The sequence below is a fragment of the Pavona decussata genome, unplaced genomic scaffold (assembly GCF_977016875.1).
Source record: "Pavona decussata unplaced genomic scaffold, jaPavDecu1.1 SCAFFOLD_140, whole genome shotgun sequence".
In the NCBI taxonomy this organism is placed as follows: domain Eukaryota; kingdom Metazoa; phylum Cnidaria; class Anthozoa; order Scleractinia; family Agariciidae; genus Pavona; species Pavona decussata.
The window spans coordinates 1,204,431-1,219,583 of record NW_028145553.1 but is presented as its reverse complement, the minus strand read 5'-3'; the positions used below and the strand labels follow the sequence as shown (position 1 = coordinate 1,219,583).

The following is a 15,153-nucleotide window of genomic DNA, read 5'->3' as shown; positions in this document are numbered from 1 at the left end:
TTATTTTAACAGCACACCTCAGATTGTGTTAAATGAAACGGAAATTCAAGAGGCGTTACAAGTATCTGAACAACAAATCCTGAATAAGATTCAACAATGGATCTCAGAAGGATCAGCATGGTTAATTAATTCAGTGAACAGTCATTATATTAATGTAGTAAATCAAGGGATAATCATATATCCCATTACCTAATGAACAAAAAAAAGCGTCAAAGGGTATTATTAACATTAAAAATTATGATGATGAATGTTTCAGATGGTGTCATATTCGTTATTTGAATCCACAAGACAGAAATCCGCAGCGGATTAAAATCACTGACAAGCAATATATTCAGAATTTGGATTATACAAGGATTGTATTTCCAGTCTCTGTCAAGCAGTATCATAAAATTGAGAAACAGAATAATATAAACAATTTGAATCTGCAACTATCAGATAAGATACCTGTGATATTCCATAAGCTGCGTGGATATGATAGTCATGTTATTATGCAAGAGATTGGTGAGATTGTTTTAACAATCTTAAAAAAATTTAAAAAAAGCATACATATAAGAACAAAACGGAAAAGAGTGTCAAATGAATATCAATGTCATTCCAAATAATTTTGAGAAATACATGGCTTTCATGGTTGGCAATCATTTGACTTTTATTGATAGTTTCCAGTTTATGAGTCAGTCATTGAGCAACTTAGTCAAGAATATAATCTGCCTGATGAAGCATTCAAGTATACTAATGAAGTATTCCATAAAGAGCAACGCAGTCTTATGACACAAAAAGGAGTATATCCTTACGATTATATGGATAGTTTTGAGAAGTTCGATGAAACCCAATTACCGAACAAAGAAGACTTCTTCAGTATTATGAATAATGAGCATATAAGTGATGAGGAGTACAAACATGAATTAAAATCAATGGGAGAGTATCATGACCTCTATTTGAAATCAGACATTTTGTTGTTAGCTGATGTGTTCGAAAATTTCCGAAATACTTGTCTGCAATACTATAAACTAGATCCATGTCATTATTTCACATCACCGGGTCTTAGTTGGGATGCAATGTTGAAGATGACTTGAATCAGACTTGAGCTTTTGACGGAAGTCGATATGTTTGAATTTATTGAGAAAGGTATGCCGGGTACTGGTATAACATATATAGCTAATTGATATGGTAAGGCAAATAATAAATATATAAAAGAATACGATGATAAGGCACCGTCAAAGTTTCTCATGTATTTGGATGCCAACAATCTATATGGTTGGGCTATGAGTCAGTATCTTCCAACCGGAGGATTCAAATGGTTATCAGACAAACAGATAAATAAGCTTGATTTATCAAAATACAATGAGGAACAGAAAAAGGGTTTGATACTGGAGGTTGATCTTGAATATCCCCAAGAGCTGCATAACATTCATAATGACTATCCATGTGCTGCCGAGAAGCTTATAAAAGATATGATTATAAAAGATATGTTATCTGGTTATTGTCAACAGATTGCTGCAAAATTTAATATACAAACTGGCTTAGTCAGAAAACTAATACCGACACTGGCTAACAAAGAGAAATATGTTCTACCTGTTCTACATTATCGAAACCTACAACAGAACTGTATGTCTCTTGGATTGAAACTAACTAAGACACATATAGGGTTCTTGAGTTTAATCAGAGTCCATGGTTGAAACAATATATAGATTTCAATTCACAAAAGAGAACATTGGCTAAAAATGCATTTGAAAAAGATTTCTTCAAACTGATGAATAACTCCGTCTTTGGTAAGACTATGGAGAATATCAGAAAGCGAGAAGATATTAGACTTGTAAATGATGAGCAGAAACTATTAAAACTCTCATCGAAACCTACCTATGTGAGCAGTAACATATTCAATGAGAATCTAGTCGCTGTCCACAAGATTAAGGAAACACGTACTCTCAATAGGCCGGCATATGTTGGGATGTGTATTCTTGATCTTAGCAAAACATTGATGTATGACTTTCATTATAATTATATTAAAAAGAAATATGGAGACAAAGCTAGGTTATTATTTACCGATACTGATAGTTTAACATATGAAATTGAAACAGAAGACGCATATCTTGACTTTTGGAAAAATAAGAATATGTTCGATAACAGTGATTATCCACAAGACAGTATATATTATAGCAATAAGAATAAAAAAGTCATTGGTAAATTCAAGGATGAAGCTGGAGGCAAACCAATCGTTGAATTCATAGGATTGAGATCAAAGATGTACAGTTATTTGAAAGACAATAATCAATGTGGACGAGCCGCTAAAGGCATCAAGAAGATTGTAATTAAAAAAGATATCAAACACTGTGCTAATTACAAAGATGTGTTATTCAATAATAAACAATTGCATCACAAAATGAAAACAATCAGAAGTGAAAAACATCAACTTGGCAGTTATGAGATTAAATAAAACATCGTTGTCATGCTTTGATGATAAACGATATTTATTAGACGATGGAATCAAATCATACGCATACGGGCATTTAAGATAAACTAAATAAAATAAAGGATGTGGCATCACAACACAGCTGTGTCGGTCTACATACATGTGTCACAAGTACAGTCTGTTTCATGTGTCCATGATTCTGCCTCATCTCTATGACTTTCAAAATAGGGGGTTGTTACAGCCGAGAATCTAGACCGTAGCACCACCGTTAAGGTAGGTATGACGTCACGCCACAGCTGTGATTTGCTTCTTCCTCATGGTCATTATAAAATAAATTCCAATTAATTCTTTCCAGTTAGTCAACCGATTCACCGTTTCAGCCGTTATAACAAACGGTCTTAGTAAAGATTTGATTGTGATTAGTCGATAAAATCATACGACTGTCTCATGACCTTGAAATACAATAGACTAAATTTAGACGTAAGCGGGAAAGTCCCAGAGAATGAGATCATCAACTTCCTGTTTTCCGAGAATGTCACGCAATGAGCACACAGACATAACATTTTAAACACACATGTATTCCAAATATTTCTTTTCACATGTAAGACACTAATTGACAGCAACTAGTAAAGTGACTGAATTTTCCACTTAGTTTTAATATGGCCATATAGTTCTTTGAACTATATGAATAAAAAAAATGACAGCAGTGAAATTGAGGTTTGAAATAATATGACGTCACGACACAGCTGTGTCGGTCTCATTCAGTTGTTGGGACAGTAGTTATAGAGTTGGGGGCTTGTTCCAGCACACTTTGTCAAACGTGTGCTGGTACCCCCAACTTAATGAAACCTGAGATCCTTCCAACACAGTTATTGTATGGATCCCGATTTCACGACGTAAGCCTCACTTACAGTAGAATTCTGCTTGTTTTCTTTACTCCCTTGCTCATTAGTTTTCATGCACAATTTCACGCACAAAAGGTTCAATGTAGTCTGCGATCCTCATCATACTATTCATTTATTGGCTTTATTTTTAGCTCCTATATCTTGAAATAATATCTGATCTCTGTTTCGGCGTCGACTACGCGCAAGGATGTAAACAAAACATATAGACAAATATGTAGGAAATAAAAGTTGCGTTAATAATTTCAACATAGTTTTAACTTGGAATTATTGAATTCTCAGTGATAAGACATGGCTCTTGCAGGGAGTAAAGCTATTAGGTTTTAAAGCGCGATGAAAAGAAAATCGGATTACTGAAGGAAACGAGTGTGGACAATACGCGAGCCAGCGAGGTATGCGAGGCATGCGAGGCAGACGTGCGAGGCATGAACAACCCCCAACATAAATGCTAACCGTTAAGCTAAACGGGGAGCTATTTAAGCTAACCTGAGTGCTATTTAGGCTAACCGGAGTGCTCTTTAGGCTAACCGGAGTGTTTTTTAGGCTAACCTGAGTGCCTCGCACGTCTGCCTCGCATGGCTCGCTGGCTCGCAGATTGTCAAGACCCGAAGGAAACATTATCTGAATCCTGATGAGGAAGTTCTACAAGTCATGACCTCTTCTCAGCGACATAGTAAGTAGATAAAATTGATGGGACGTTTCCACTTCAAATGCAGTATCACTTTCCACTATGTTTGGCAAGTTGGCAGTGTTCACGTGCAGGTAAGAATTGGCGCCAATATCTTTGAGATAGTATGACTGGTAACTGGTTAACTTTCATCTAAAAACGATCTTTCGCAGCATTGTAAACTACACCTTAAAAAAAAATTACTACTCAATGTTCAAGCCTTAATAGCCACTTATTAAAACAGTGTTTCGTGCATAGCGCAGAATAGCGACTATCTTTCGGCACGCCATCTTTCGACATGCTAGATAAACGGCTGAAAGACCGTTAATAATTATAATTATAACCGTTTTAACTATCAAGCCGGAACTTTATCGACTTATTGGCAAAGAGACTGCCAAGGAAATGAAAAATTAACTACAACTACTGAACTAAATGGCTGATAAATGTGTCAACCTGTTAACTTTGCATGCCTCTCGGAAAAACTCAATCTATTTGACCGCTTTCGATCGGCTGTATTCCATATTAAAGTTTCGCCGGCTGAGAATTCGGCCGTTTTGTTCGCAAGGCGTTACATCATCGGTTTATCGATCTCTGATTCACTTCTTCGATATTCCCTACCTCAGTCTGAAGGTAAATAAATCAATCTTCGTTGCATAAGAAGACGCGTTCAATCGCAAATAAATCAGTTGTGCCTTTCAGTTGTGTTTACATTTGAGACTTATTTTGGCCCGGCTACATGGCACGTAACATTGAAATGGCTGTAACCATTCACTTAAATGTTAGATCAGAGTCAACTTATATACAGCATAATAGGTAGTACAACAGGTTTATGCTTTTATTTGAATGGTCAGACTTCAGGATTTCGTCCAAAAACGCAGAAGTGAGATCCAAATTATTGCTGTACCATGCGTGACAGCACAACAGTGAAGTAATGGATTGGAGTACGCGTGGGTTTATTCAAATTGAGTCTCTTTGAATTCACATTTATTTAATTGTACTGGTCAATACAAGTCGCTTTTACTAGGAGAAAATGACCGTATATATTTTTCGTTTTACACGGATGCAAGACTGAAGAGACCGAAAGTGATGACGTTGCAAAGTTCGTGATTATTATCCCGGAAGTATCTTGATCCGCAAACATCCATTTGGCTTGTCCAAATATCCCAGTTGTGAACCTGCCGCCATCGTGGAAAAAACCCAAAACATTACATTAATTCAAAGATTTCGTGGACTACAAGCAGTATAGACCCTTATTTTTGTTAGGGATAGTATAGCGAGCAAGCCACGCGCGCGCGAAAAGTGCCTCCCGCGTGGAGACGCGACTCGCGGAGGGGAGGGAAACAACAAGAGGCTATAGACAAAAGTCAGTGATTTTACACCCGACTAATTTTGAAGTGTCAATTTCAAATCCCCTCTCTCGATTTCTTTGTTGTACTCCTGTCATTGATAATAAACGCGAATTGACAGTAAAAGTAGGAGAACTCGGATTGCCTTTGCACAAAAACTTCCTGGGAGAAGCGATCAGGTGTGCAGAAAGAATGGGGACACATGAAACCATATGCAATCTCGCGAGTGTTGACGGCGGCGGCCTGCTTGTTGTTGAGCAAATAATCTAAAAAAAGAGCAAGGCTGATTTCACGGTCAGAGAAGTATATTTTCCAATATTTCGAAAGGCACGGCCTTTCCTCTTCAGGGTATGTTTGAGACTGACCCTGTGGCAAGATACGTTACAATTTTAAACAGTTACAATAGATACCAGGGTCAGTCTCAAACATACTCTGAAGAAGAAAGGCCGTGCCTTTCGAAATATTGGAAAATATACTTCCCTGACCGTGAAATCAGCCTTGCTCTTTTTTTAGATTATTTGCTTTACAATTTTTTTGCTGATTAGATCCTTCACTACAGGATCCGGTACTTTTATTTTGTCACGGTGGTCCTTGCAAACACAGTTTATTACTGGTTTTTACTGCTTGTTGTTAACCGATTATCCAGAGAGTTCTGAGAAACAGCCAAATTCAAACGCTCTGGCTTTGTCTGTAGTCCTTAAAACTCTTTTTACTCGTGGATATGCTTTAGCATCCAGTGGTGGCTTTCCATGTGCAAATGAATCACTCACTCCGGTGTAACCGGAAGTGGAATAATAGCCAATCCCACAGCAAGGGAGACAATAGGGTGATCTTTGCGCTAGTACCCAGATTCTTCTTACACACGCGCGAACTTAAATTTCAAAAACAAATATGGCGGCCGAAATGGCGAATTTAGTTGTCTTTGCCTTGTTCTAGTGATTTGGTTAAAAATAGCAGTGTTTAGACGTCAACCTGTAACAGGACAGTGGATGAAAATAGCAAGGATCTTTTTAAGCGCTAGCAAACCTTGCAGAAGTTTTCTAGTTTGGTAGCGATCTTATTCTTTCGATTCTGCGCCACTGTGTGGAAATGTTCCGTTCTAATAGATTTAGAAGATTTGTTGGGTTGAAGGAATTTTTTTAGTGTGATAAATGTTCAAAGTAGAAGGGGTTTTGCTCTGTCGGTGGATGGCGAAAGTTCCGACGGCTTTGTCAATCGAGGAGGTAAGACTTCAAATCTTTATGTATGCTTGCACAGTTTTTAAACTAATTTTAGTGTTTTTGTTTGTTTTTGTTTTTTGAGGACTTAGCAATTTTCTAGAAGTAACCTTTAATCTTTAAGCAAGATAATGTTCAAATTGCAATAGTGGGCCAGTCTTGTTATATGAATTCATGTGGTCGGTAACATAATATTGACAATAAAGAGATCGTTCCAAACTGATACACCGCGTACCAAAACGATTCCTTAATTATAGGGATTTACAAAATATTTTAGATTTCATCGTTCTCTAGTCAAATTGAGTGATTTTGTTTTGCTGATGTTTAGGTTCTCTTTGAGGGAGATACACATTGGAGATGTTTGAATACAGGAGAAATATTTCAAGTCAAGTTAGCTTTGAGTCATTTTTCTATTTTCTTTTAAGTACTGTACTTGTAGCTCATAAATAGGCCTTATCACGGTTTTCGACGCCATTTTGACGGGTAGGCAAACACGTCTGAAATAACAGTGTTTGTATGGGAATCTGATGTCAATTAGGCATATTCGGAAAAAAAATCCGAGTGCTCCAACCAGGAGTCGACTGACCTAAGACCTTCCGAATACTAGTTCCATCACATTTATTCTATTGCGTATATGCCACACATTGACATTCCAATCCTAACAGTATGCAGGATGTTTGTCCCGTGAACATAGTTTAATGGCCTTAGCTCCCACGAGTCTCCTGTAGCTCGGTGGTAGAGCATCCGAACTAGGCCTTATCACGGTTTTCGACGCCATTTTGACGAGTAGGCAAACAGGTCTTGAAATAACAGTGTTTGTATGGAAATCCGATGTCAGATAATTTTCAGATAAAAATTCAGTGAATTGGAAACTTTTGGAACTAGGGAAAGGATTTTAAGAAAAAATTGGAGGGATCTATCTGTGCCAGAAAGCGTCCAGTCGTGTTTTGAACTTTCCATACATTTCCCTGTATTTTTTTCCCGCGAACTACTTTTAGTAGCAGTTCACGGCTGGTTCGCTATGCAGACAAATGTATGGAAAGTTCAAAACACGACTGGACGCTTTCTGGCACAGCTACATCCCTCAAATTTTTTTACTTAAAATCGTTTTCCTAGTGCCAAAAGTTTCCAATTCATGAATTTTTCAGATGCGATGTTTTTTGAAGCTCAGTTATTTGACATCGGATTTCCATACAAACACTGTTATTTCAGACGTGTTTGCCTACTCGTCAAAATGGCGTCGAAAACCATGATAAGGCCTATTCAATACAATGGATCGAAAAGCTCATTTTTAAACATTTCTGTTATTCCCAGGTTGATAGCTATTCTTCTACACATTAAAGTTGTTTATTTTGGTCTCAAACTAGGTGTTCAGCTCCATACAAAACTGATATCGATTAATTAGAGAGTCAAGATGTCTTTCTTGCTGTCAACTTAATCTTAGAATGCATTATAATTATTAGTTATTTTTCCATTTGTTTTGGAAGGGATAGGAAAAGCATGAACCTTTCATAACTTCCTGTCAACCACATTAGTTCTTTTGTTTTGAGAGTGCAAACTGATACTGTTTTGTTCAGGGAAACCACAGTGGTAATTAGCTTGCTCTTATTCTTGATATTGCAAAGTCAACACTACAATCGCTTGTGAATGCCTTATGCTACTTTATATATAGATATATATATGAAAAGTAGTAAGAATGAAAAATGGATTAGGGAGGGCATTCGATGACCTGGATCCAAGGTTCTCTCTCCTTTGCCGAGTTGGTTTGACATAAAATCAAATACTGTCTCTACTGTTACCAAAAAAATTGATCAGATAGTTATCCCCAGCAGTTTGTTTTCACTTTGCTACATGAGAGAGTTAACTTGGAATAAAGCTGAAAATAACACAGCAATTAAAGGATAATGAAATTTTGGGCTGTGCAGTACTGATTATACAATTGAGAAATCAGCAAATTATCTCTGCGTGGAGTGTAAATTTCTGTGCTGGAAGGAAACCACTTAAATTTCGCATTGCCGTAGTGAGGAGATTTGGTCCATCAGTGATCAAAATCGTGGAATCATGGGTTTGAATCCTACCAAGGTCAAAGAGTTTTTCTTTACCTTGCATCGACCACATTTCCTAACTGAGGTAATACTGAGAAGAAAATGAATTTTTTCCTTTCACCACAAAAATTTACATTGCAGCTTTTGTTCTCTGATTTCTCAATTAAGGTAGTTGGCTTGCTTCAACCTGTTAACCTTTTGTCCTTACAACCAAAAACCCAATTGAAGAATTAAGTCAGTAGACTCATGCATGGCTAAACACTACACTGCTGCAGCCTTATCACTCCAGCTTATGGATAGCACCTCATCTGAGAAGTCCCATTCATTTTTACACAGCAAATTACCTACCATGTGTCATTAAATAAGTATTCTGTAAAATACTCCTTACATTACATTTCATCATCCTTTTTTTCTGGGAAAAAAATAGTAGGTACAAGCGTGCTTAAAGAGAGTGGAGTGTGCATATCATAGTCCTCTTCTGAATATTTCACAAAATGATGTATAATTTATACTTTGCTTGAAATATTGCAAATTAAAAGCATTTTATCACTTTATCCTTCAAACAATCAGTGGTTTAAACTGTTCTTATATAAATAAAGAATATCTTACATAAACCCTGTACAAAATGGATAAGGAAATATTAATTAGTGTTTTTCCTTATATTACTGACAAAGCCGGTTATACCAGAGTATGTGATAAGGTGTAGAAAACTGTGGCACTGGTCACTGACGTCACAAATCCCATAAAAAATAAACAGTCATCGTGGTATTATCAAAAGTAAGTAAAAGGAAACAATTCACTTGGTGTATAACATTTGTATAATAATGTTGTATAGATCACTACAGTGGAATACTAATTTTTTTAACCTCCTAGGGAAACTGAATTTTGTTCAAAAAATAGGAGATAAAATCTGACTGAAGCAAATGCAACTAGAGAATTTTAAACAACTACTGGTTGAAAGAATCGGGAGTGTCGAAAAATTGAGGGTTCAAATAATTGAGATTCCACTATAAAAATAGACAACTGTACATATTTCATAATTCGTTACTCACTACTAAGTTTTGAATTTTTCTGTTAATTAAAAGAGATGGCTGATAAGAAGTTTGACCTTTTATCTGTTATCATAGTTATCAACAGAAGCCAGGGTCGGATTGCATTAAAATGGCCTGAATATCAGCCACATCCACGAGTTAACGATAGTGTCACTTTGATTTCGTGATCTGAGGAAAAAAGTACGACTGCTCGCAGTCTAGTAGTCCTTTTTTTTTCTGAGATTTTGCGTCTGGGACAAGGTTGAGATTTATCACGCAATTTCTCTGGAGAGGTAGCTTGCATGACAAGCTGAAAGGACGTCAACATAGGGGTGATAATTCAGTCCTTCACTCGGCATAGAATTATTACTGATTGATTAATGATAAATAACGACTATATTAAAGTTCTAGTCTGTGAAAGCATCACGGCTGGAAGTTTTGTAATTCTAAGATAAATAATACTGTTTTGCAATGTAAGAATTATAGTCATCTTATAATACTGGTACTTTACTTAACTCTGTTTATCTTTATTTTTGTGTGTATCTATGTGTGTTTGTTCTTGTGTCCCTGACCTGTTTAACTTCCTTGTGGTGTTCATAGCGTTTATACGAGAGGTTTGACTACAGGAACATCGAACGGAGACTCGGGGAGAACATAGACAAGAGAAGGATTGTTGCAGGGGCAATTCCATCTTGAATTTGATTGGTTGATTAAATAGCTAATTAATTTTACCTATTTATTCATTTGGTTAGTTATCTTATTTGGTCACAGGGACTAGTCCCACGAACAGTACACCGAGAATGGTATAAACGCAGCGAAGACGAGAGGAAAAGTTCCAAGGAATAATTAATGTCCCCTTTGTTCAAACCAGTTTCGATTCGACCAATTGTTGTCGCTGTGACTCTCTTTTTCCTTTTTCTTCTCTCCGCAAAAATGGATAGTTTTCACACAAGTACTTTTCTCCCCTACCTCAGTGTTGCCGAGGCTAGTCCCAGGGTCAAATCTCGTTTGGTGCGTGCCAATCTTAAATTTGGTTTTCCTTTGTTGACTTGCAGAGGCTAAAACGCAATGGCTGACGGCTACTACCTGTGCATAGAAGCTCCAACCAATGATTCTCCTCAGGGAGAAGACCAAGATTACATACTACATGTGCAATTTCACACCGTGGGCACTGGTAAGGAACACTACACAGTGGATTATGAAGAACTTGAAAGCTCTTTGCTCACAGAATTACTGAAAGAACGCTTTGGACATGATCATCACCAAATGCTGATAAAGTTGACGTTTAACATCACTCCCCCACAAGAGGTGAACGCCTTCTGCAAAAGTATTTTGGAGAGAGGGATATTTTGTCGTCAAGGTCTATACCTTTTTCTCGGTCACACGGAAACCCAACTAAAGAAAAAAACCTGCTACTTAATGAGAGCATCGCATCAAGAAATCCATCAACTTTTGGCGGAGTTTGGCGACTTTCTGGCGGAACGAGACGTGAGAAAGAGAGTTAGAAAGATTGGCATGCTCTTCTTACCGCTGAACAAGCCCTTACCACTCAATTCAACCCAGCACAAGATAGAACAAGACATACAACGTGGCTTTTTCGAATCATGCACGTTTACAGACGTATTCGGTTTTATGTCTTCTGAATTCTCAAACGAAGTGCAAGAAAACTTGAAGAGCGATTATCCGCCTAGTGTTGTTCATGCGCGCTTCCGAGGTGTCGAAGCTACGCTTGTTCTCAAAGAAGATTTGACAGACGTTAAGGTGCAATTTCATTCATCAATGCAGAAATTTGCGACTCCAGAGGAGAACATGCCCGAATCGCTCAAGTTCATCGACGTAGTGGATTTTTCCCGCCCTTATGACAACGGATACCTGGACAGTAGGATGATAATGCTGCTGGCTGACAGAGGAGTTCCTGAAGAGAATTTCTTGGAATTGCAGTCGCGCTATTATGAAATGCTAGAGGGCATGTGCAGAGAGACAGCCGAGCTCTTCCTGCTGGTCAAGGGTGAATTTGAGCTTCTGCGTGACATACAAGACAAAGGTATCAGCGATGGCCAGATAAAAAAGCAACTGAAGTTTTTCAGGAATCAGGAACTAGAGGAGATGAAGAAAGTTGCTGGATGCACAAACATCCTGGTCCCTAACTCACGAGTGGTGTTTGCCATTTTCGACCCTTACAACAAGCTGAAGCGCGGAGAGTGCTATTTCAATCCCACACTGCCAGAAGGCGACGCGAAACATTTTCCTGGCGCTGACCAGAAGTTTGTTGTGATAAGGAAACCTTGCTATCATCCCGGAGACGTTCAAGTGTTCACTCTGACAGATGACAAGCAAGGGTACGAGAAACTGCGAGACTGTCTGGTGTTGCCCACCAAAGGCCCACATCCTTACGCATTCGAATTGGCCGGCGGAACCTTGGATGGAAACAAGTTCTTTGTTAGCTGGAGTAAAAGTCTCTTGCCAAAACAAGTGGAAAAACCCTGTGATTATCCATTAAAAGAAGCTTCTGGAACCCTCAGAACTCTGACTAACAAAGCTTTAAAGTTGATGAGCTCGTCTCGTAATAGCCTTAAACAAAGAAATGAGGAAGGTCGAAAAGAGATGCGCGAGTACTTCGCTTCCTTTACAGATGATTTAACAGGGAGGATTGATGGGACCTACATGAAATATGCGGCTGCTGTCGGCCCAGCATCCAAAGAATGCCGAAAACTGAGTAAGATGTTTTACCAAGCAGTCAATCTAACTGCAGATAGAGCTGTCTTAGTAAAAGAATTGTTAATGCTTGAAGAAAAGGAACCTACTGGTTTGGCGACCTCTGCTAATCCATCTCCAGGTACAGTTTCTGATGAAAACTCCTCCATAAGTTCAGGTGAACCCATCAGGCAGCGCGGAATGCGACTTATAATGCGCCGATCAAGGCCTCTGGGTAATCCTGGTAACGATGTACGAGAGAAGATTGAAGCAACAGCTGAGGAATTTGTTGGGCTTGCGCAACGTTTATTTCGGAAGGTCGTTGCTTAAACTTGTCTTGGCCAAGAAGAATTTGTGTCATAAGGTCAAAATGCTGTACAACTACAACTACGCTGATTGACGATGTTTTGCACCGATTACAATATAGATATCGTGCAAGTTAAAATACAAATAATCTGACATGTGCTCTATCGTTTAGCAGGCTGAGCTTTTCTTAGTATTTATCAATTTAGAACAGGATGTTATACTGGTACGATAGAATATTACTACAATGAACACTCATTGAATAGGAACATCCCGTATTCTAGGTTTGAGTAAAGAAACCAGTAGAGTCAGTTTTGAATGGCTGATTATTACTAAGTAAATGACAAGATGGGTCATTTTACGTCCCACAACGATCTCTCAAACGTAACTATTATGAGTTTTTGAAATGCAGAAGAAGCTCGTACCTCAAAATTTCAATCAATCGTGTAATGGCTAATACACCGAAGACAGCCGAGGGAGTGCACTGAATGAGTCTTTCGCGTATGATCGGAATCCATCGCCACGGTTTGTGCATTCCCTTTAAATAAATACATAAATAATGTATCAAGGGCCCTGTGCGACCTTAGTAAGCATCGCATATCCTATCTGTTATTTAAAATCATAGTTAATTGAGGGACTGGTTATGAAACTTTGCCATGAAAACAATGGTGCTGGAATTTATGTTGGAAGGGCCACGACAGTGCACAATCCTTTATTTGAATGTTTACACTACAGTTGAATGTCTTAACACGAACGTTTCTATTGGTCAGTTGCTCCAACACATTCCAAAATTTATTGCCTTCTGTGCACTGTCCAGGCCTACTAACAAAAACCTATAACAAAGAAATTTTTCAGGATACATAACCATTGCCCTTTATTAACTATGTTAGAATTGACCGTTTTTCTTGTTTTGATCGCCTGATACCACGTTTCTGGAGTGGCAAGTTTATGTGGCAACTGATAATGTAGCATGGAATAAAATGATGATGCAGACCTCGTTGTGTTGCATCCTTTATCGTGAACACCGTGTATTAGTAGTGACCTCATTTGTCTGTTTTTTTTTTTCTTCCCCTATTTTACTACTATTATTACTAGAAATACGTGGCTCGCAAAACCTCGCGAATCTGGGGCTGGGTGGAAAGCCCTCTTTACTCGTATTGTAGCATCAAACGAGGAGATTAAAAGGCGCATAAGATTTTTTTTTTTGATGAGCATAGTGTTTTTGTAGTTCCACGGGCTAGTTTGCGGTTGAAAATCTATTTCTGTCGCGACGTAATGTACAACGGGCGTGCAGCGCTGTCGTGTTCGATGAATTAATTTCCCACGGAAAATTATTTACCGCGGCCACAAAACGTGTAATTTCTTTAATGCACTCTTTCACAAAAAAGATTTCTAAAAGAGAGGGAGAAGATTCTGGAGAGATAGTTCTGTATCCAGTGAATATTGATGAACATTGCAGTTGAAATTTGATCATGCACGCATATTTTTTTCGATGTATGCAAATTTTTTTCAGACGACGCCAGACAATCTGACGTCATTCATACTTTGTTTGCGCACTGTTGCCAGGCAACAGCACGGACACCTTCACGGAAATATATAAACACACATACTATATATAACTAGAAATACGTGACTCGCAAAACCTCGCGAAGCTGGGGCTGGGTGGAAAGCCCTCTTTACACGTATTGTAGCATCAAACGAGGAGATTAAAAGGCGCATAAGATTTTTTTTTTATGAGCATAGTGTTTTCGTAGTTCCACGGGCTAGTTTGCGGTTGAAAATCTATTTCTGTCGCGACGTAATGTACAACGGGCGTGCAGCGCTGTCGTGTTCGATGAATTTATTTCCCACGGAAAATTATTTACCGCGGCCACAAAGCGTGTAATTTCTTTAATGCACTATTTCACAAAAAAAGATTTCTAAAAGAAAGGGAAAAGATTCTGGAGAGATAGTTCTGTATCCAGTGAATATTGATGAACATTGCAGTTGAAATTTGATCATGCACGCATATGTTTTTCGGTGTATGCAAATTTTGCTCCAGACAACGCCAGACAGTCTGACGTCATTGTGCGGACACCTTCAAAGATATAAACATATAAATATATTTTTCGCTCGAATTCGCGCGGCTTAGCTCCGCTCGGGCCGGCTCGGCCCGACAAATTTATTAACCTCGCTACGCTCGGGCCTTCGGCCCTCGCTTCGCGAGGAAAATATATGTTCGGCTCGAATTCGCACGGCTTAGCCCTTCGGCCCGACAAATTAATTAACCTCGCTTCGCGAGGAATTATTATTATTATTATTATTATTATTATTATTATTATTATTATTATTATTATTACTATTATTATTATTATTATTTTTATTATTATAATTATTATTATTATTATTTATTTATTTTTTTAATTTATTTTATTATTTTTTTTTTGGAATCGGGAAGATTTTATCGATTTTTCTAGAAACATTGAAAGGCCCTCTGCTCTCCCAGCGCAGTACAATTTTGAAACAAAGAGAAGTAGATAGACCAATAAAATCCAAGAT

The 15,153-nt window shown here is 38.0% G+C and overlaps 1 protein-coding gene across 6 annotated transcripts; it reads left to right on the top strand.

The window, feature by feature from the left end:
• Window positions 1-3,592: 3,592 nt before the first annotated feature.
• LOC146466875 (uncharacterized) lies at window positions 3,593-13,608 on the top strand. 6 transcript variants are annotated; one of them, XM_085126531.1, is made up of 3 exons: window positions 5,996-6,548; window positions 6,871-6,932; window positions 10,674-13,608. In XM_085126531.1, the coding sequence occupies exon 3, from the start codon at window positions 10,687-10,689 to the stop codon at window positions 12,640-12,642; it is 1,956 nt and encodes a 651-aa protein (XP_084982657.1). In that variant the 5' UTR covers window positions 5,996-6,548; window positions 6,871-6,932; window positions 10,674-10,686; the 3' UTR covers window positions 12,643-13,608. The 6 variants fall into 6 exon arrangements, with proteins under 6 accessions (XP_084982659.1, XP_084982656.1, XP_084982657.1 ...); XM_085126533.1 differs by lacking the exons at window positions 5,996-6,548; window positions 6,871-6,932 and adding an exon at window positions 3,593-3,985; XM_085126530.1 differs by lacking the exons at window positions 5,996-6,548; window positions 6,871-6,932 and adding an exon at window positions 3,593-4,074.
• Window positions 13,609-15,153: the final 1,545 nt, after the last annotated feature.